Consider the following 23,207-nt stretch of genomic DNA (forward strand, 5'->3'; position numbering starts at 1 on the left):
TGTTACGTGAGCTTACAGTGGAAGACGTCAAGTCGTACATCAATTACTTAAGAATGGATGAGCATACATTTCTGTATGTGCTCAATGAAGTGTATCCTCATATCACAAAGCACAATATTCACTTAAGAACTGCTACATCTTCAGAAGACAGGCTCACTATAACACTCCAATTCCTTGCTACAGGAGAGGGTTATGTTAGGTTAGGTTCGGTTAGGTCTCCAATCTTCTTAATCTATTTTTGTATTCAGGGTGCCTCACGTTGTAAAGCGCCTCATCAGCTTCAGACATCTCTATTAATTTTGTAGTTGTCGGCACACACCAATTGTATTTACCGGCAATGGTTATAAAAACACTACAGACAACAGAACGCTGCAGCGATGCTAGCGCTCCATGTGGTAACATGTCACATTGCAGTGAACAGATGACAAGTGGTTTCTTTGATCAAATATACAGCGAGGCCCTAGATTTGATCAAATATTGGACGACATTTGACAAAGTCTCTATTACACTATCAAATATCTTTGACAAAGATATTGGACAAAGATATTGGGCAAAGAAATTTGATAGTGTAATACCGGCCTTACTGCCATCCCATGTCCAATTTTTGTATCGCTTTCTTTGTTATGATGACGACGAATGATTCGTCGCCAATGTGAATGACTGGTGGCCAATGCAAAATAGAAACATACAAATCTCTTCTTTGCATGTACAGCAGGTTTGTCAGTGTAGTCGATAAAGAGCTGACTGCATGGTCTGGGTCTATGATGACTAAAATAATTAGAAGTTGTTGGTAAAAAATAATATATTGTATTTAACTGGTGGTACAGGAGTCTTCATAGTCAGGAGGAATATAATTACAAACAGAGAGCTAAGAGGCATCGCATAGGCCATATTTTAACTAAGCGCCTTGTTAGAGGTTCCTTCCTATCAGCTAAAGGCTTGACGTCCCGAGCAAGAGTGACCAAGTACACACTAGAGACTTGTTGCAAGCCCTGGATTGGTGCTAGTGGCACTAGTCACGACTCGCGGGTCTAGCAATACTAGTACGGATCGCGGTCGATAACTGCAATCCCTAACAAGTGTGTTATTGAACGTTTATACCACATTCTTGTTCGGTTTTAGGAAACCAAACAGAGAACATATTTGGCGACTCCATCTCTGCAGGCCATCTGAATTTGCATAAGCAATGACTTGATTGTCTACCTTCAGTGCTAATTATCTCAGAAATGGTGCAATATATCAGTTTTCTCATAACAATTATTTTTCAGCACAACCTACCCTGCATTACCCTTACAAGCTGTTCACACTGTTCGTGACCACTCTGTATAAGACCTCTTAATGTACCATGGTGAATGTAATGTATAATAAGAGGATTGCTTGATCAGATGCAACAGGGGGCCTGATGGCCCTAATCTTGTCAGAATAAATATTTCCAAATTATGATTTTGCATTTTGTGTATCTGTGTGTCTGTGTTTACAGCGTGATTATAAATGAAGTTAAACTTTCAAAACACTGTAGAAATAACATCACTGGTCAGAATGACATCAAACTGCAATGGATTATTATTGGAGAAGGGGTAAAACGTATGGCAGAAGAAAAAAAATAGTGTGAAAATTGATCAATAGATGGCGCTGTATGTGTCAGAATGTGTAAATGAAAACACCGGTCATGCGCACGACCCATTGAAGTTGGTATAAACACGCTGGGAACACGGCTTTTCCTCCTTTCATGTTTGCAATGTTTGCCGTGACTGTCTCAATGCAGGATCGTGTTCTGCTTGTAAAGCTGTATTACAAGAATGATGACTGTGCACATGTTGCTCTGTAGAAGTTCCGGACGCTGAAGGCTTTGAAAAAAGGCATTGGTCCGATGACTGCCGTGGGTCTGGAGAAAAGATTCAGATATTCGAAAAGATGGGTTCTCTTGGTGTGCAACCTGGTAGAGGGAGGAAACAAATTGATTAAATGTCAGTGGAAGCAGTGGCCACAGCAATGCAGGAGGAGATGAGTGGTTGTGTACAAACGTGTAGTGCATGGACAATTGCCCGAACATTGGTCATACCCTCAAGCACGATGCATAAAATCCTATGAAACATTCTTCTTTGCTATTCTTTCAAAATTACCCATGTGCACGAGTTGCTTCCTGTTGACCTGCCAGCAAGAGAGACCTTTGCTATAGAATTTCTTGCTCACATGGAAGTGGACAATGATTGGCCGTGAAAGATTTTGTGGACAGACGAAGCACACTTCCATCTAACAGGATATGTCAATACACAGAATTGTCGAATATGGGAACGGAAAATCCACACGCATATCAACCAGTACCACTTCATCCTGTAAAGGTCACTGTGTGGTGGGGGTTTATGGCATCATTTATCATCGGACCATATTTTTTCGAAGAGACAGGTGCTTCCTGTCCTGTTACCTGTACCGTCACTGCTAAGCGCTATGAGTGTCTTTTGCACAACCACGTCATTCCAGCTCTCCAACAGTGTGGATGGGATCATGCAAGATGGCGCACCTCCACACGTTGCAAATCCACTTAAGCAGCTGCTGAAGCGCCATTTTGGAAATGCTGGAATTATCAGCTGCCATTTCCGTATGGCCTGGCCGTCCTGATCACTTGATCTTAATCCGTGTGACTTCTGGCTGTGGGGATATCTGAAAGATGTTGTGTTCAGTGTTCTGATTGCAAACATAGCTGCATTGAAGGCACACATTGTGCAACACATTCTGAATGTGACCTCGGAAACACTTCAATCGGTTGTGCAACATGCTGTTTCTCGATTTCAACTTGTTGCAGAAAATGGTGGACGGCATATTGAACATGTTTTGCGCCAGTCACATGGAAATTAATAATCCAATTTGATTTTGATTTATGCTTTTTGTGCGGTTTTTGGCCTCAGGACAATTGAAACCTGATGTGATAGATGCTTTTATGCGGTTTTTGGCCTCAGGTCAATTAAAAACCAATGTGATTGATGTTTGATGTGGTTTTGGCCTCAGGATAATCAGAAACCAATGTGAGTGATACTTTTTATGCTGTTTTTGGCCTAAGGACAATTGAAAACCGTTCTTTCTCATACAATGTGATCTCAGCTTGCCGTGGTGGATGGGCTTATATAACTAACAGTATCACACCTGTACACCCATGCACACTGAGTAGTACAGTTTGTTTAACGTCAAACATACACCTTAGGCATAGTTGTATGATTAATTTGTTATTTGTAGTTGACCACTGTTAAATTATGGTGCTTACAGTGCCATCTAGTGCTACATTTTGTAACTATTTATTTTTCTTTTGCCATATGTTTTCCAAAAAGTAATGGATGAAAATTAAGTAACTTGGGACAGTAATTTGTTACCACTTTCATCAAGAGAAGTTAACCTAGGGTAAGCTGTGAAAAGGTAATTTTAAGTTTTTGTCAAACTTAAATGTGTACAACTTTTTGCAAATTTTTAGAAACATTTTTCCACTTCTTTATGTTCTTAGAAATTGTTAATCTTTCATTACACATAATGCGTACATATGTATATCCTCAAGATTTTTTAAAATCTCACTCTTGTTGGGGAAACTAAAAATGTTGCTTATAGCCAAGTTTTGTATTATATTGTTACTACTACAAATTTGTAAAAATTGTACTTAATAATTTTAGAGACAAAATTATTGCCAGACTCTAACTTCAGGAGGCAAAACTCTTTTAAGTACTGCTGATAGACATATACTATTAGGGAAAAAAATAGAATAGGTAGTTCTGAAAGCTAGGATTACTTTTTGTAATTTTATGTATGTATATTGATGGTACTCAGAATTTCACCTCCTGAAGATGTGTACAAGGTAACTTTTCTGTCACATTGTAATTCTGTATTTTTCTTTTTTTTTTCATGCAAATTTTTCTTTTGATGAAGTTATGTTATAATTTCTGTTCTTTACATATGATTGAAACATGCAAATGAAACTACTTTGATTTTCACTTTAGGTGCATTTGATTCTTTTTCCTTCCTAATGGGAAATAAGATTAACTGGGCAACACTGGGTAATAGCTTGTCTTGAAGGAAATAGTTTTCATTATTAGTGCAATGCATGAATGTACTTAATCCATCCTGTTTTGATTCAACTCTTCAATTTAAAATATTCAATAACAGTGCAGAAGTAAATTTTCCTGTCTTCTGTGGCATTCTTGTCAGTGGCACTAGTGTAGAATATTATGGCAATTTTAGTTACCAATGCTGTGATTTAACAAATTTTCCCTCTCTTGATAGAAAATTTGTGCTCTCATAGACCTACCACCAGTGGGATTGACTACTGAGGGGTATAGTTATGACTCCTTGGAGTGGAATTTACAAAAGACAATGACTGTTTTCGACTCATCTATTACATATGAGGGCCAGCAAAGTTTCTAAAAGTTAATTCATGCGTGCTGATCCCAATTGAGTAACTGGATGTTTGTGTCTGGCACCCATCTAGACACAAAAGTAGCACAGTAGTCACAAAAACAGAATGGTTGCGGGAATTGACTGAGCTGGTGATATAAATCACATATCCATATAAAAAAAAGAAAAGTGAAAATGATAGCTTAAGATCAAAATAAAAGATAATCGTGCAGTAGACCAGGATATTGGCATACTCTTAAATATAAAGTATATGGCATATGTAAACTAGCTGATGTTTTCTACCTCATAATGAGAGCCCACAATTGTGGTCTGTGGAACATGCAAATAACTGACTAACATAGTAATATTTAACTGTAACCTTTAAGCAATGGAAACTTAAAGTAGGAATATCAACAATGTAGAAAAAGGTAGATTGCAATTTACCATGAAGATAACACACTAAGTTGCCCACTGGCACAATTAAGACACTTGCACATAAGCTTTCAGGCTCAGCCTTTGTGGGAAAGAGAAATACACACCATTCATTTACACAAGCAAGCACACCTCATGCACACATGATTGCAAACTCCAGTGGCTCAGGCCAGAATGCAACTATAAATACAATTACAACTACTGGGGGATAGAATCTTCGGCATCAATTGCTGCATCAGCAATGTGCGCAGTCACGAAGCCTGCGTTGTGCATGGATAATTGCATTGGCTTTCGAGTCACATTGTATCAATGATCATCTATGCACAACACGGGCTTTGTGACTGCACAGATCATTGATGCAGCATCTGATGTCGCAGATTTTTTTCTCCAGTAGTTGTAATTGTATTCATAGTTGCGTCCTGACCTGAGCTGCTGGTGTTGGCATTCATGTGTGCATGAGGGTGCGTGCATGTGTGAATGAATAGTGTGTCTTTCTCTTTTTTTGAAGAAAGCTGAAGCTGAAAGCTAACATGTAAGTCTCCTTTAATTGTACCTGTGTGCAAATTAGTGTTTTCTTTATGGTAAGTATCAATCTATCTTTTCCTACATTGTTAACTGTAACATTTTAATTATATGCCATACCAGGGTTTCATTGTAGTCTTTTAATTGTATTTTTGGTCAGTTGTGTCACATTGTTTTCTGAAAAGCAGTGTCAGAATTTATTTCCATCAATACATGGTGTATTGATGATGTTTCTTTGTGACAAACAGACAACCTGCAGCAGAACTTATTCTCATTCTTTACATGTTGTGACTTAAGTTTATTTCATGACTGGTGTTGGACAGTGTAGTCACCTATTTTATTCAGTATATTGCAAATGTCTGTATTTTTTGTACATTGTTTATGTTTAAATAAGAAATTTTCCCTCTTAATTGCAGATGTCACAAAAAATGCCATAATAAGATATGAGAATTTGTTGGAATTGAAAAGCTGTGCAGCTGAGCTTAAGGAACGAGGTTATATTCATGCAGTGCCATCACAGAAACTCATCAAGCTGCTCAGTGCATTGCAAATGAACATCCGTGTTGCTGTTTATGTCTCTGTGAGAACTGATCCTGTAAGTTTTAAGTTGGACTTGAGCACTATTTTCAGTGATGATTTTTAGTGCTGGTTTAACCTATCTGATCTACTCTCCTTCAGTGGCCTCACATAACATCTCCTTCTGTTTATGGACTGGATTGACATTCATTGAAGAACATACACTACATACTGCACACAGTTTTCAGTTCCCTCGCATTTATTGAAGCTCGGTTCTGATTTTGTGATGATCATCTTTCTGAGAGTAAGGAGTTTCAGCGTTTGCACAAGCTCAGTAATTTATACTCCTCAGCAAACAATTACATGAATACTTTCTTAACACACTAGTTCATACTTACAGAACATTCACATGACATCTAATACTCTCAGGCTAATTATATGCTGCCGCAAATGGTTTAACTGTATGTGTACAGCTTGACTATTTAACTCTCTCACAACTTAATCATACATTTTTATTGATAGCAATCATGAAATGTTAATAAGTGACTGGGAACCACAGATTGACTGATACTGGCTAGTAACATATAGATGCTAAAAGTGTAGCGGCTGACTTCAAGCATGGTGTTCAGTTTAACTTTGTACCAATTGTATGCTGTTCATGTAATGAATGCCAACCTCTAGCTGCCTGAAGCGTTGTCCAGCACAACTATTTATAGATGTGCAAAAAAAAAAAAAAATAAAATAAATTGGGACATGTTAACCAAAAAGAAAGCAAAATGAATGAACATGAAATTATAATGAGGAAAGGAGTAAGTCTGTTTAACTATGTGTTGGATAACAGTAAAATTGAGAACATGACACAAACTATGTTGCTGATATTATGTGTATTCCTGTGGGGTTCCACAGAGTCTGCCAGAATTGGCTAAAAATGTAATTTTCTAGGTTGAAGTAAATCTACACGTTTTTCTAGTAAAAATGTGCATTTCTGCGATGAGAAAAATGATGGGTACAAAACTATGGGACTGAATTTTGCAAATAATCAAAGATCAAAAATTGAATATTCTGTAAGACGGCGTTGGAATCAGTTACCTTAAAACCCACAGTATTTTAGAGATATGTTGACGACATGTTTGTAATGTGGCTACACAGTGAAGATAAATTACAACAATTTTCACGCAATCTGAATTCCATCCATGAACAAATTCAGTTTGCAATGGACATTGAAAAGGAGAGATGTCTTCCATTTTTTAATGTTTTGATCTGGCACAAAGATGATGGAACATTGGGACATACATTATATTTAAAACCAAAATATACAGATTTATAGTTATTTGCAAATAGCTGTCACCATCCATTGCAGATGATGAATGTTTTCAGATCGTTTTTCACAGAGCACACATCATTGCTGATGAGAGCAGTCTGCAGGACGAGCTTCTAAACTTGAAGAGAGTTTTTGAAGCCAACGGGTATTCTCCACAGCAGGATCTGATTCTCAGAGCTTGTTGACGCAACGGCTGGAAACAGTGGTCATGTGTGTGTGAGTTGTGTCTGAGTGATTGTGTGAATGTGTGTGTGTGCTCTCGTTTACTGACAAACGCTACAGCCAAAAATTTAGTTGAGGGTGTGATTGACTTTCCTATGTGCATGTCTGTGGCCCAGCAGTCATCTTTACAGTGAGTTGCCACCTATCCTCATTAGTATTGATTCTCATAGTATTTGCACAAGTTATCTGTTGCGTGGGTGATCGCCACAGTCTCATTTCATCGACATGCTATCTGTGACACGTGAATAACTGGCCATACGAGTGGACTTCCATGACGGGCCAAAACAGCAGGTCATTTCTGTGGGTATCTCTAATGAATTGGGCCTGCCGATCTGAAGCCCATAATTTCCCTCTAATGTGTGCGCCCTGCCTGTCAGATCTAGTCTCACCGATCTGCCCTGAGGCTGGTGTGTCTGTGTTGTGGCGTAATGCGGCAGATTTTCATGGTTTATCCATGGATCCAAGACTGTGGTGCTCCTCAACAGCCCAGAGACCACGGGTAATGGATTTGAGGAATTGCAACTGTTTCACAGTGTGTACATTGTACAGTGCGGCTTTTTATAGACATTTTATTTACTCTAGTACATTTTAGAATTTCGAAAGTAGTTTATATATTAGAAAGTATGGACGATAAGAAGAAAAAAATTGTAAGATTCGCTGGCAGTATTCCCCCCCTCCCGACAAGTTCCATAGGACCAAATTGAGGAGCAAATCTCAAAGATCATGGAACATGTCAGTACATGAAATTACAACATAAAAGTAATTACAAATAACCCATAAGTTTAAGTAAACACAATCAACAATACAACAAGAATCAGCTTAATTTTTCAAGAAACTCCTTGGCAGAATAGAAGGAGTGACCCATGAGGAAATTCTTCAGTTTTGATCAGAAAGCGTGTGGATTACTGCTAAGATTTTTGAATTCAAGCGGTAGCTTATTGAAAATTGTTGCAACAGTATATTGCACACATTTCTGCACAAAAGTTAAGGAAGTCCAATCCAAATGCAGGTTTTATTTGTGCCCAGTATTAACTGAGTGAGGGTGTATATGACCCAGGACAACAGGGAGATCTGGGAAAAATCCGGAAAATTTTTCATCTGGGAGAAAACCGGGAAAAACCCGGGAATTTTTTAGAATTCCGTTAATTTTTTTGTTTTAGTTTTTGGTTAAATTTTTGTAAGTTTGACTGATAGGAAACAATACTGTAATAAAGGATATTACTCTATCCCCTCACTGCAGTATATTACTGCAGCAATAAAACATGAACAAGAGCAAAAAAATGAAAATAAAACTTAAGCTGCAAAGGAAATGCGCCATATATAACAACAAACCACAATGCTCATACAAACGTCTGCCAACAGCAAAATGCATCAAAGGATTAGGATGATTATGCATTCATAACAACAAATTGCCTCCGATGAGCTAGAATCACAACTGTTTACATTAGAAGCGTTTGAACAGTTGTGAGTGGGCTCATGGGCATGCACAGTTGCGTCGCGCATGTGTAGTACCTTCTCCCGCTTCTGGCTACAGAAATGTGGCTGTTAGCTGTATAAACAGTAGCAGCAAGCAGAAAATTCATATTCTTGAGGAAAAAAAACCTTGTTTCACAAAGTGCCTAGTATGCAGTGCATGTTGGTCTGTCGATTACTCATATAATTTTGAAACGCATCCCTGTTGGTTTTTGAACATATTCTAAGTTGATACCTGAATGAATCGTAAGCTGATTTTTGGATATGTTGCATTGTGAACGAGGTGTCTCAGCCAGGGGAATCCCCGTTGCTGTGCTTCGGAATATCATTGATCCAGGGCTGATGAACAGAGCAGCCTGAGTTGTGGGGAGGTGGACAATATCCATGTGTGCTGAGTTTACGTTTAGTGGTTTTGCTGTTTCCTCTTCATTTATTGCTCTCACGTCAAATGAAAACAAAATGGATTTCTGTGGGCGCGAGCTATAAAGTGAAGTAAAATACATTAACATAATTCCAGTAGGCCAAGATATGTTATAAGTTTCAGATTTTATTTTATTTCCACTTTTCTGACACTGAAGCATTAATCACCTTGCAGAACAATGAATTAATTTTTGTCAGTTTGTTAAATAAATTTGGCTTTTATTAATTTTTTCCATTGAGGCAATCAAAATATTTGAAAAGAAGTGTTTAATTGAGCACTGCTGGCTAGTTTCAACTGTTCGCTGCATTTCAAAAGTGTATGTTTTCATCTTGTAACACGTATGGCATTATGCCATAATAAAGAACCAAACATGATAAAACAGTACTGCTACTCCAAGAAAATTTACATCTGAATCTGAACATATGAATCTGCACTTTAAGCCGAATTATGCATTTTAGTATGGTTCATGAAATTCCAATGCTCTGGGAGTATCCTCTGATGTCTTTTTTCTTGTATGACATAATGTGAGGTCTTCTAATGTTTTACACGTACAAACATACGTGCTTCCTGCGTCGTCATAACTGCACTGCACAAGTGCGGTGACACCTGCTATCTGGTGCTCTCTGGCAACTGCTGAAACTAACCAATTTGTAACAGGTCGTGGGAAAAATTGCGAATGGTTGTTTGAAAAGCGTTACTTTCAAAGTAAGTTTCCTTGAATGTAAGATGAACTATGTGTGAGAATGTATGATGAATTTCTTAAATCACAGAGCGTTTGACTGTCATTTAAAAATCAACTCTTTGAGGACGGCCATTTTGAAAAATTTTGAGTCCAGAAGATCAGACATTTATGTCGTTATTAAAAATTTTACTGGCACATTTGTGTGATGTATCTTAAATTGTAACACGCCCAAAAAACATCAACGTTATATGTGAAAGCTTAGCTACTCTTGCAGCTTATTAATCTTAGATACTTTCCTTATTTTTGTGTACGGGCTACTTAACAACGATATTGCTATTGGCTGACCACATCACAAAAACATGCAGTGTACACGTTGCTGCACATCAAAGATCTTTCCAAAATATGTTTTTATTATTTTTATTGAGTTTCATTTTTTAAGGGCCAGGAAATTCTACACCGGTATATAAACCTATAACCATTCAAAGGACTGATAAGTTTTACAGTTCCGAGGAAAAGTATACTGTCACTTAACATGGAAAAAGTAAATTTTCGTCCAGGAGAAAGTGTATTTTTAACCAGGAAAAACCTGGTAATTTTTTTTTCTTGTCTGCGTATACATCCTGTGAGTGAAAGCTGTTTATTCTTGGGAATAGGCTGATATTGTTAACAAGAGATGACAGTAAGGGATATATAGATTGAAAGGCCAATGTCAAAATAGCCAGACTTGTTAACAGGGGTCGAGAAGAGGTTCGTGAACTTGCATCCCTTATTGCTGAACCGCCCGTTTCTGAGCTAAAAATATCCTTTTAGAATGGGAAGAGTTACCCCAAAATATAATACCATATGACATAAGTGAATGAAAATACGCAAGGTAGACTCATTTTCATGTCACATGATCACTCACTTCTGATACCGTTCGAGCAGTAAAAATGGCAGCATTAAGTCTTTGAACAAGAATCTGAATGTGGGCTTTCCACCAGAGTTTACTATCTATCTGAACACCTAGAAATTTGAACTGTTTAGTTTGACAAATCATATGCCCATACTATGAAATTAAAATGTCAGGTTTTGTTGAATTGTGTGTTAGAAACTGTAAAAACTGAGTCTTACTGTTATTTAGTGTTAGTTTATTTTCTACAAGCCACGAACGTAGGTCATGAACTGCTCTATTTGAAACTGGGCCAATGTTGCACACAACATCCTTTACTACCAAGCTAGTGTCATCAGCGAACAGAAATATTTTAGAGTTACCCGTAACATTAGAGGGCATATCATTTATATAAATAAAGAACAGAAGTGGCCCCAACACTGTTCCCTGGGGCACACCCCACTTGACTTTACCCCACTCAGAACCCACATCACAGCCAATCTCAACACTGTGAATAATGACCTTTTGCTGTTGTTGCTAAAGTAAGAGGTGAACCAATTGTGAACTACTCCCCGTGTTCCGTAATGGTCCAACTTCTGGAGCAATATTTTGTGATCAATACAATCAAAAGCCTTAGTTAAATCAAAAAATATGCCAAGCGTTCGAAACCTCCTCTTTAATCCATCCAGTACCTCACAGAGAAAAGAGAATATAGCATTTTCAGTTGTTAAATGACTTCTAAAGCTGAGCTGTACATTTGATAGCAAATCGTATGATATAAAATAATCAATTATCCTTACATGTACAGCCATTACATATACAGCCTTTTCACTAACTTTAGCAAACACTGATGGCATAGAAGTAGGTCTAATATTGTCTACATTATCCATTTCTATAAAGCGGCGTTACTACTGACTACTTTAATCGTTCAGGAAACTGACCATTCTTAAAGGAAAAATTACAAATATGGCTAAGTACAGGGCTAACATGCGTGCATGGTACTTTAATATACTGCTAGGCACTCCATCATATCCATAAGAGTCCTTAGCCTTCAGTGATTTAATTATTGACTCAATCCCCCCCTTGTCGGTATCACAGAGGAGCATTTCAGACATCGATCTGGGAAAGGCATTTGCCAAGAAAATTATATGATTCCATGTAGAAACTAAATTTTTATTTAATTCACCAACAATGCTCAGAAAATGATTGTTAAATACTGTACATATATCTGATTTATCAGTAACAGAAATATTTTTGCTACAACTTGACTTTTATATTGTCGACCTTGTGCTGCTGACCATATGGTTTTAATTCTATCCTGTGGATTAGCTATTCTATTTGTATACCACATACTCTTTGCCTTCCTAATAACATTTTTGAGCACCTTACAATACTGTTTGCAATGGGCTACTGTAGCTTGATAGTGACTAGTTCTAACATTTTGATATTGTTGTGTACATAGTTCTGCGTAGTCAGCGCGTACACAACTGTCCCACTAGAGCGCGCCCCGCTAAGCACAACAGTGCAGGCGCAGCGCTCATCCATCTCCGCACTACGAGATGGCGCTGCCATAAACACGGACCAAATTCTGCTTCCGCTGATCTGCGTATTAATATGTAACGCAGCCAATGAGATTGCTGCTAACGTAGAACCTTTTCTCCTCGCGGATCACACTCGCGCAGTGATACCTGAATGCTCAAGGTATTATAACGAGTGTACAGACCTCCAATTAGTCAGTCGGCATTTGTCTGCACCAGTCTGTACCAGTCTGCATTAGTCTGCATTAGTCTGTAGTCAAGTTTCAGTCTGCGCCTAATAAGATTAGCATATTCCTGTACATAGCCATGAAGAGAAATGTATAGACACTATGTCAGGTATCAGAGATATGTGAGAATAAGATTAACGTACCAAGACCAACGGAACTTCAGATTGTCAATTGTAAACAGCATCCAGAATCAAGTTATGTAATGTCTATATTTTTTATTATTTTAATAAATGTGTGTGAAAATTAATCAAGTTCTGTTTAAAGTTGGTCACGATCAATCTGCTACTCTAAGCGTGCAAGTGGCATTTCTATCATCTGACCTAACGGCAGAAGATAAACACACCACGATAAGACCACAAGACATTTTGCTGACACTTGCCTACTTCGTTAGAGTGACAAGTCAAATAATCTGATGGTGTGTGTACCGAAGGTCTTACAGTACGCACACCACAGATATAATTCCTGCCTTGTTCTGCATGATATCCTTATCCCACTAGTCAGCTACCTGGGCTGCCTATTACTGCTAGTGCCTCATTTAGAATGTTCTAATGGAAAGCAGTTCCCAAAGAGCATGAGAAATGTGTTAAGGAAAGCATTATATTTATCATCTATGTTATCGGCACTATATACATCCTGCCACTATTGATCCTTGACAAGGTTTAAAAAAGTTTCTATTGCTGTTGGATTAACTTTCCTACATAGTTTGTAATTGTATGTGACATTTGTTTGAGTACAAAAGCTTTTTAGTGTTAAAATTTGTGCATCATGGTCTGTAAGGCCATTCACCCTTTTACTAACAGAATGTCCATCTACTAACGAAGAATGAATAAAAAATATTGTCTATGGCTGTGCTGCTGTTCCCCTGCACCCTAGTCGAAAGAAAACACAGTCTGCATCAGATCATTTGAATTTAGGAGATCTATCAACATCCGTTTTCTTCAACCATCATCTACAAAATTTATATTGAAGTTACCACATGTAACTAATTTCTGTTACCTTCTACAAAGTGAATCAAGAATCCTCTCTAGCTTGAACAGAAATGCTCTGAAGTCAGAGTTAGGGGACCTATAAACAACAACAACAATTAGTAGTTTAGTTCCATTAAATTCAACTGCCCCTGCACAACATTCAAATATCTGTTCAGTGCAGTGCCGTGATATGTCTGTGGACTCAAATGGAATACTGTTTTTTACGTTCATAGCCACTCCCCCACACCACAAGGAACTCCTTGAAGAACAGCCAGCTAATCTGTTTCCTGCTAAAGGAAGCCTCTGAATCGTCAGATTATTCAAGTGGGCCAATATACCAATAATTTCAGAGTCAACATCTATTAACAGTTCACTAACTTTATCTCTAAAACCTGTTATATTTTGATGAAATATGCTAATTCCTTCTCTACTTCGAAACATGATTTCCTCTGAAGGTGAGCCCTTAGTTAGAGGGGCTTCCTTTAAGCAGGTATACCTATCAGCTGACTTCAGTCTAAAGAAGGTGCAGTCTAACACCAACTACTACAGGAATTTTTCCATCAGTGATCCCACCACCTCCCGCTACAATGTCATCTGTAAGCTTTGCCATCTTCCCCTTCCCACACTTATTGAGGTGCAGGCCACGCCTAGTGAAATCCGATCTACTGATAGACCCAACTGGCAACACTGAAATGTGACCCATGCCCTCTGCCCCCAGCCTAATATTAATGCGCCTAGCAGCTGCATTAAGATGAGGCTGATCACGATGCTGAAACAGCTGCATGAAATGCACTTTAGTGCCACCAGTTTGAGTAGCTGTCTTTACCAGGTCACCACCTACATCATATTCCCCGTCCCTATCAAGACTGTTCCCTGCTTCACACACTATCACTGATCCTCCTCCATAATATTCCTACATAACTCCCCTATGCTGTAAGTCACCTGAGTAAACCCTGCACTAGGCTTCACAATGTTGGTGACCTGGTACTCACTCCCCAACACTTCCTGCAACTGCTGGCCTACACCTCTACCATGCAATCTACCTAGCAGCAGAACCTTCTTCTTTCTGTTAGAATTTGCAACTGACCTAGGCCTCCTAACTGTTGAGGACTGCTGCATGTTCCCTACATCTACAGCTATAGAGGCTCCTCTCCACTCAACTCTGACAGTTGGTCAAATCTATTGCATCTATGCAAAGTATAACTGTCTGAATACTTCCTCCTCCTAGTTGCCTTCTTGTCAACTGCCAGTTTCCATTCCCCACCACCCTTCACCCTCCTCAACCTATCTAGTTCCTCCTTTGTGCGTTGTAACTGCACCTGAAGTTCACAGATCTTACGCTCCTGCTCCTCTATCAACTTATGTCTACTACAGATTCTGCATTCCCAGGAGAAAATCTCACAAGTAAGCCCACTGACTTCCCACTACATTCCCCCAATGAAAATACTTTGAACAAATCCCACACCTTTACCCACTACTCAGAAACCTACAACAGAGCCCACACTTTTCACTCATGGTAAAATTTTATAGTTACTGAAAGAAACTATGCATCTACAGTACCTAAGTTCAGTTACACCAGTAGAACTATTGATAGAACTAACAATAGCGGTCTCAAAATTCCTGTCGATCTCATTTTTGAGACGTTTGTATTCCTTTTTGCCTGCTTCATTTACTGCATTTTTGTATTTTCTCCTTTCGTCACTTAAATTCAATATCTTTTCTGTTACCCAAGGATTTCTATTAGCCCTCACCTTTTTACCTACTGCTTGTAAAATTTCTTGAGTAAACATGTACATGGCATTCTCATTAGAGCACTTCTTCTGGAACCCAAACTGTGATTTGCTGAGGATATTATTTTTGTGAAGTGAGATACTATTTTAGAATGCAAAACCTTCTCAAAAAATTTGGAAAATGATGCCAGCAATGAAACAGGTCGATAGTTATTGACATCTCTCTTATCGCCTTTTTTTAAAGATGTGTTTAACAACCATATATTTCAGTATCTCTGGAAAACTACCTTGAGTTTTTAGTGAATTACATATTTCAGATACGACTGGGCTTATTATATGGGAACATATCTTTAGTACTCTATTGGAAACACCTTCAAAACCAGATGAACTTTTATTTTTGAGAGAACTTATAATTCTCTTAATTTCAGAAGTAGAAATTGGTGATACATCAATATGATTGAATTTTATGCAAGTTACTTTTTCAACATACTGCTGTGATTTTTCTCGTGAGCTGTTTGTCCCTTTGCTTCCTATTACATTCAAGAAATATGTTTGCTACCTGTGACTGATTTATAGCCCTTCCATTCAGTTCAACAGTGATACTATTCTGTTCTGTGGCTGGTTGTCTTCTGTCTTGTTTCACTGCATTCCATATAGCCTCAAGCCTGTTCTTGGAATTACTGACTTCTGACATTACGTGAATCTTCCTTGATTTTTTAAGTAACCTTTTGTAGTAATTTTGAGTAGTTTTTGTAGTATGCTTACTGAAGGACCTCTACTTTTTCCACTTTTCCTTTCATAAGCTACTTTAATCCCTCTAGTGACCCATGGTTTTTTACTTGATTGTCCTTTCTGATTTGCTTATGCTGAAAGCTATTTTCAAATAATGACATGAATTTATCATGGCATAAATTATATTTTAAGTTAGCATTTGGTTCATTATAAATTTCATCTCGGGTCATCTCTTGCAAACTATTCTTAAAAACATCTGTCCTGGAGTCATTATTTATAACTGATTTCCACTGAGGAATATCCATACTGTAAGGCATTATGTTATTTATCCTAATTAGCTCTTCATTAAGATTAGAGAGAGCATTTGTTCTTGGGTAGACAGTTATTTTCTTGCTGTGAGCTTCACCAAAGAAAACTTTATCAATTAGGGTCCTACTGTCTTTATCCACCCATTATAGAAAATTAATTACTGAGATAAAATTGTAGGATCCCCATAAGGTTTCCATATCATTTTTCCTATCAGAATCCTGTAGAAAATCTGCAACGGAGTCATCACAGACTATTAACTGCTTGTTGCTGTCTGACATATTGGACAGTAAGGAATCCAAATTCCTCATAAACAGTTCAAAAATAACGTTCTGGGGTACTTTTTGTAGTACAACTGGAATTCAGGTGAGAAATTTTTCGTGTTATATGTTTTATGAAGTAGTCTCTTCTTGTGGCAAGAAATTCTTATTCCTCTTGTGATCTAACTCTCTGATCTAGAATTCCCCTTATGGTTACATTTTTCTGTGGAAATGCAGTGTGAAAGAAGTGAGTTAGTGTATCAGTGAATGTACTGAATTTTTCATTTATGTCATTCATTTTGTAAATCAGTGATCACTTTTGTTTCATAAGCGGTTGAAGTAGTTTACGTTATCCTGGCTACAGCTACCACATGTGCTTTTTAAAGACATGTTATTAATATTATTGATTTTGGTTTTCTAGTTTAATATTTGAGCAAGATAGTTTACAAAAGCCTGCTTTAAAAATCTTTGGTGACGTGCTGTGTAAACTCGTCTTGACTAGAAACTGATCTAAAACTGTTTCACAACTGCCTGCTGCTGGGTTAGCAGCTTTTACTTTGGCGATTAAACTGTAGGATGTAGCAAGGTTCAGAAGGGCCTCTCTGTTTCTACTTTTTGTGAGGAAATCAATATTGAAGTCACCACAGGTTCTCAAATCACAATCCATTTTGTTTACTTTGCTTAACAATGACTCAAATTTGTTTAAGAAAAGTTCAAAATTTCCAGAAGGTGATCAGTAAACTGTAGCAATAAACAGGTGGAAATAATAATTTTTATAGCTGTAGTTTTTTCATTATTCATGCCAGCTAATTCAGTCAGGGTAGTAAAATCTATATTTCCTTTATGTAAACTGTTACCCCCTCTGCTTGCTGTTTTTTCTGTAGTAGTGGGAAGATAAAATGAATTTCTTTATTTTTGTATGTTGAATTAATTCAGGTTTAACCCAATACTCAGATATCCTTTATTTCACCTGTTAATAGTATCTTAATTTTGTCTCTTGTTGTTGTTGTTGTTGTTGTTGTGGTAATCAGTCCAGAGACTGGTTTGATGCAGCTCTCCACACTACTCTATCCTGTACAAGCTTCATCTCCCAGTACCTACTGCAGCCTACATCCTTCTGAATCTGCTTAGTGTATTCATCTCTTGGTCTCCCTCTATGATTTTTACCCTCCACGCTGCCCTCCGTTAATAAATTGGTGATCCGTTGATGCCTCGGAGTATGCACTACCAACTGATCCTTTCTTCTAGTCAAGTTGTGCCACAAATTTCTCTTCTCTCCAGTTATATTCAATACCTCCCCATTAATTATGTGATATACCCATTCTTCTGTAGCACCACATTTCGAAAGCTTCTATTCTCTTCTTGTCTAAACTATTTATCGTCCATGTTTCACTTCCATACATGGCTACACTCCATACAAATACTTTCAGAAACGACTTCCTGACACTTAAATCTATACTCGATGTTAACAAATTTCTCTTCTTCAGAAATGCTTTCCTTGCCATTGCCAGTCTACATTTTATATCCTCACTACTGTGACCATCATCAGTTATTTTGCTCCCCAAACAGCCAAACTCATTTACTACTTTAAGCATCTCATTTCCTAATCTAGTACCCTCAGCATCACCTGATTTAATTAGACTACGTTCCATTATCCTCGTTTCGCATTTGTCGATTTTCATCTTATATCCTCCTTTCAAGACACTGTCCATTCCGTTCAGCTGCTCTTCCAGGTCCTTTGCTGTCTCTGACAGAATTACAATGTCATTGGTGAACCTCAGAGTTTTTATTGCTTCTCCATGGATTTTAATTCCTACTTCAAATTTTTCTTTTGTTTCCTTTACTGCTTGCTCAATATACAGATTGAATAACATCGGGGAGAGGCTACAACCCTGTCTCACTCGCTTCCCAACCACTGCTCCCCTTTCATGTCCCTCAACTCTTATAATTACCATCTGGTTTCTGTACAAATTGTAAATAGAATTTCGCTCTCTGTACTTGACCCCTGCCGCCTTCAGAATTTGAAAGAGAGTATTCCAGTCCACACTGTCAAAAGCTTTCTCTAAGTCAACAAATGCTAGAAACGTAGGTTTGCCTTTCCTTAATCTATTTTCTAAGGTAAGTTGCGGGGTCAGTATTACCTCACGTGTTCCAGCATTTCTACGGAATCCAAACTGATCTTCCCCGAAGTCGGCTTCTACCAGTTTTTCCATTCGTCTGTAAAGAATTGGTGTTAGTATTTTGCAGCCATTGCTTATTAAACTGACAGTTCGGTAATTTTCACATCTGTCAACACCTGCTTTCTTTGGAATTGGAATTATTATATTCTTCTTGAAGTCTGAGGGTATTTCGCCTGTCTCATACATCTTGCTTATTAGATGGTAGAGTTTTGTTAAGCCTGGCTCTCCCAAGGCTGTTAGTAGTTCTAATGGAATGTTGTCTACTCCCGGTGCCTTGTTTCGACTTATGTCTTTCAGTGTTCTGTCAAACTCTTCACGCAGTATCATATCTCCTATTTCATCTTCATTTACATTCCCTTCCATTTCCTCAAGAACATTGCCCTTTTATAGACCCTCTATATACTCCTTCCACCTTTCTGCTTTCCCTTCTTTGCTTACAACTTAGTTTCCATCTGAGCTCTTGATATTCATGTAAGTGGTTCTGTTTTCACCAAAGGTCTCTTTAATTTTTCTGTATGCAGTATCTATCTTACCCCTAGTGATATGCACCTCTACATCCTTACATTTGTCCTCTAGCCATCCCTGCTTAGCCATTTTGCACTTCCTGCCGATCTCATTTTTGAGATGTTTGTATTCCTTTTTGCCTGCTTTACTTACTGCATTTTTGTATTTTCTCCTTTCATCAATTAAATTCAGTATCTCTTCTGTTACCCAAGGATTTCTACTAGCCCTCGTCTTTTTACCTACTTGATCCTCTGCTGCCTTCACTATTTTATCCCTCAAAGCTACCCATTCTTCTTCTACTGTACTTCTTTCCCCCATTCTTGTCAGTTGTTCCTAATACTCTTCCTGAAACTCTCTACAACCTCTGGTTCTTTCAGTTTATCCAGGTCCCATCTCCTCAAATTCCCACCTTTTTGCAGTTTCTTCAGTTTTAATCTACAGTTCATAACCAATAGATTGTGGTCAGAGTCCACATCTGCCTGTGGAAATGTCTTACAATTTAAAACTTGGTTCTTGAATCTGTGTCTTACCATTATATAATCTATCTGATACCTTCCAGTATCTCCAGGCTTCTTCTATGTATACAACCTTCCTTCATGATTCTTGAACCAAGTTTTAGCTATGGTTAAGTTATGCTCTCTGCAAAATTCTACCAGACGGGTTCCTCTTTCATTCCTTACTCCCATTTCATATTCACCTACTACGTTTCCTTCTCTTCCTTTTCCTACTATCGAGTTCCAGTCACCAATGACTATTAAATTTTTGTCTCCCTTCACTATCTGAATAATTTCTTTTTTTCATCATACATTTCTTCAATTTCTTCGTCATCTGCAGAGCTAGTTGGCATATAAACTTGTACTACTGTGGTAGGCGTGGGCTTCGTATCTCTCTTGTCCACAATAATGTATGCTGTTTGTCGTAGGTCCACAATAATGCGTTTACTATGCTGTTTGTAGTAGCTTACCCGCATTCTCATTTTTCTGTTCATTATTAAACCTACTCCTGCATTACCCCTATTTGATTTTGTATTTATAACCCTGTATTCACCTGACAAGAAGTCTTGTTCCTTGTGCCACCTAACTACACTAATTCCCACTATATCTAACTTCAAACTACCCATTTTCCTTTTTAAATTTTCTAACCTACCTGTCCGATTAAGGGATCTGACATTTCACACTCCGATCCATAGAATGTGTTTTCTTTCTCCTGATAACGACGTCCTCTTGAGTAGTCCCCGCCCGGAGATCTGAGTGGGGGACTATTTTACCTCTGGAATATTTTACCCAAAAGGACGCCATTATCATTTAACCACACAGTAAAGCTGCATGCCCTCGGGAAAAATTACGGCTGTAGTTTCCCCTTGCTTTCAGCCGTTCGCAGTACCAGCACAGCAAGGCTGTTTTGGTTAGTGTTACAAGGCCAGATCAGTCAGTCATCCAGACTGTTGCCCTTGCAGCTACTGAAAACGCTGCTGCCCCTCTTCAGGAACCACATGTTTGTCTGGCCTCTCAACAGATACCCCTCTGTTGTGGTTGCACCTACAGTACGGCTGTCTGTATTGCTGAGGCACGCAAGCCTCCCCACCAATGGCAAAGTCCATGGTTCCGGGGGATTGTCTCTCTTATTACTCTGTGATGCTGTAAATATGACACTCAACTACCAAGTCGTCAATAAACCCAATATAAAAATTTTATCACCATAATGTACAATTTCTTGTCTCTCTTATTACTCAGAAATTGTACATTATGGTGATAAAATTTTTATGTCGGGTTTATTGACGACTTTGTAGTTGAGTGTCATATTTACAGCGTCACATACCTTTAGTTTAAAGTCAGATCACCAGTAGTGTTGAATTTTCTCTCTTGTTTCTTGTTCATTTTACTTTTCTCATTGTTGCCAGTAGGATGCACAGGAAACTGATAGATAGTTTTATTCCTTAAAAATCTTCCTTTAATTGTGTTTTTGATGTAGTCTCCCTCAGTTCAAATCCCTGACTGGCCATTAAAATTTAGATTTTCCATAATAACTCTAAATCGCTTTAGGCAAAGGCTGGGATGATTTCTTTGAAAAGAACATAATTGATTTCCCTCCTAATCCTTTCCCAGTTTGAGCGTGTGTTTCATCTCTATGATCACAGCACAAACTGGATGTTAATCTCACTCTTCCTTCTTTTCTTTCCTTAAGCTTATTGTGACCATTCTCCTTGCTTCCAGTGTGGTAGTCTTCCAGCCTCTGCACTCCGCATTCAGCTTTCACACCCATAGAAATGTGTAAGCCCATTTCGTATAGGTGACACGGGCGAACTATGTATTTTGAGAACTATGTCTTTACTTGTAAAAACACTTCCCTTAACAATGAGTGTGCTGTCTTTTTCCTCATGTTCATTAAACATATACTTATTATCCCCTCCACTTTTCTGCAGCGGAAACAAATATCAACCATTGGTTTTAAAGATAAATAGTGAAAGAGAGAAACTGATGGCTGTTTAAAGTTGTAAACACAATATGTTCTCTTACATTGATAAGCTGGAAGAGAGTATTTCAATTAGAGGTAGCTGTTGTGTTCATTTAATTACACATAGTATTATACAATCTCATTATGAAGGAGAACTTTAAGGGATTTGGCACAAGCAGCAACTACAGGCAACTTCTATTAAATATAATGACAAATTAAGACTAGTGCTAAGGTGCTCGTGTTGATAATAGTAGAAATTAGAAACCTATCTTGAAGGGAAAAAAAGCCACCTGAAAACAGAATCTGTTATCTCTATGTTGGAAAGGTTCAAGATGTGTCGAATATACCTTATTAAATTATTCTGATAAATTACAGGAGGAGTGGTTAATAAGATACACTCATATTAAATTTTTGAGTGGATGATGATTTACAATTTCTGCTTGATGTCTAGTGGCAAAATGTTACAAACTCTTACATCAGAATGTAAAACTCCATTTTGAACCTTGGATGAGAGTTTATAGTCTCTACGGAAAATAATTTTTCTTGAGGCCTTTAGGCAGCAGAGACATTGCCACAGGTTGTCCCAAAGTCTTAACACGACACTTGCACATCATATTAACACAAATAACTCCACCTTATGATGGATGTTTAAATGTCTGACATGCATTGTGGAAATAAATTAAACAGTGATTGCTAACAGTAAACTTGTTTCATTCAGTGGCTCAGTCCTCGGGTTTAAAAGGACAGAGCAAGTGCTGAAACATTAGTCACCTCAGCTCACACTCTGAAGACTGCTGGATGGTATTCAGCCAAAATATTAGAAGAACAAGCTGAATTTATGCAGCTGCATGCCCCAAATTTTATGGAGAAGTCTTTGCACCGCAAAAATATGAAGATGTACATTGTTTCATTCATTTTACAATGAGTTACGTAGTATAGCATAGAAATGTGTATTCATAGAAAATACTAAGGCATTAAATATCCTTTCTTCCAGGAGTGCCATCTCTGCAAGGTTAGCAGAAAAGCTTCTGCGAAGTTTGGAAGGTAGGAGACAAGGTACTGGCAGAATTGAAGCTGTGAGGACGGGTTGTGAGTCATGCTTGGGTAGCTCAGATGGTAGAGCATTTGCCCGTGAAAGGCAAAGGTCCCGAGTTCTATTCTAAGTCTGACACACAGTTTTAATCTGCCAGGAAGTTTCATATCAGCACACTCTCCGCTGAAGGGTGAAAATCTCATTCTGGACTAAGGCATTAGATTGTTGCTCGAAGCAAGCCTTATTTAATGTGACATTATTCAACTACAACCCATTATGTGCATAAGAAAATTTCAAATATTCTATCTGCTGCAGAGAAAACACAGCATGTATGGATTTTTGTTGCATATTCTCTTTGTAAGTGAAATTAACCCACAAGAAGGCAACAGATTTTGCATTGTGGGCTGTGCACCTGAAACACTTAACAGGTGTGACGCACCATCA

General features: G+C 38.0%; 1 protein-coding gene across 1 annotated transcript in view; it reads left to right on the forward strand.

The window, feature by feature from the left end:
• Nucleotides 1-23,207, forward strand: part of LOC126456114 (nipped-B-like protein A) — a 345,198-nt gene that overhangs the window by 5,323 nt on the left and 316,668 nt on the right. The window contains exon 2 of the mRNA XM_050091868.1: nucleotides 5,745-5,923. Coding sequence (XP_049947825.1) covers nucleotides 5,745-5,923 — 179 coding nt within the window. The remainder of the gene's footprint in view (nucleotides 1-5,744; nucleotides 5,924-23,207) is intronic.

This window comes from Schistocerca serialis, chromosome 2 (genome assembly GCF_023864345.2).
Source record: "Schistocerca serialis cubense isolate TAMUIC-IGC-003099 chromosome 2, iqSchSeri2.2, whole genome shotgun sequence".
Classification (NCBI taxonomy): domain Eukaryota; kingdom Metazoa; phylum Arthropoda; class Insecta; order Orthoptera; family Acrididae; genus Schistocerca; species Schistocerca serialis.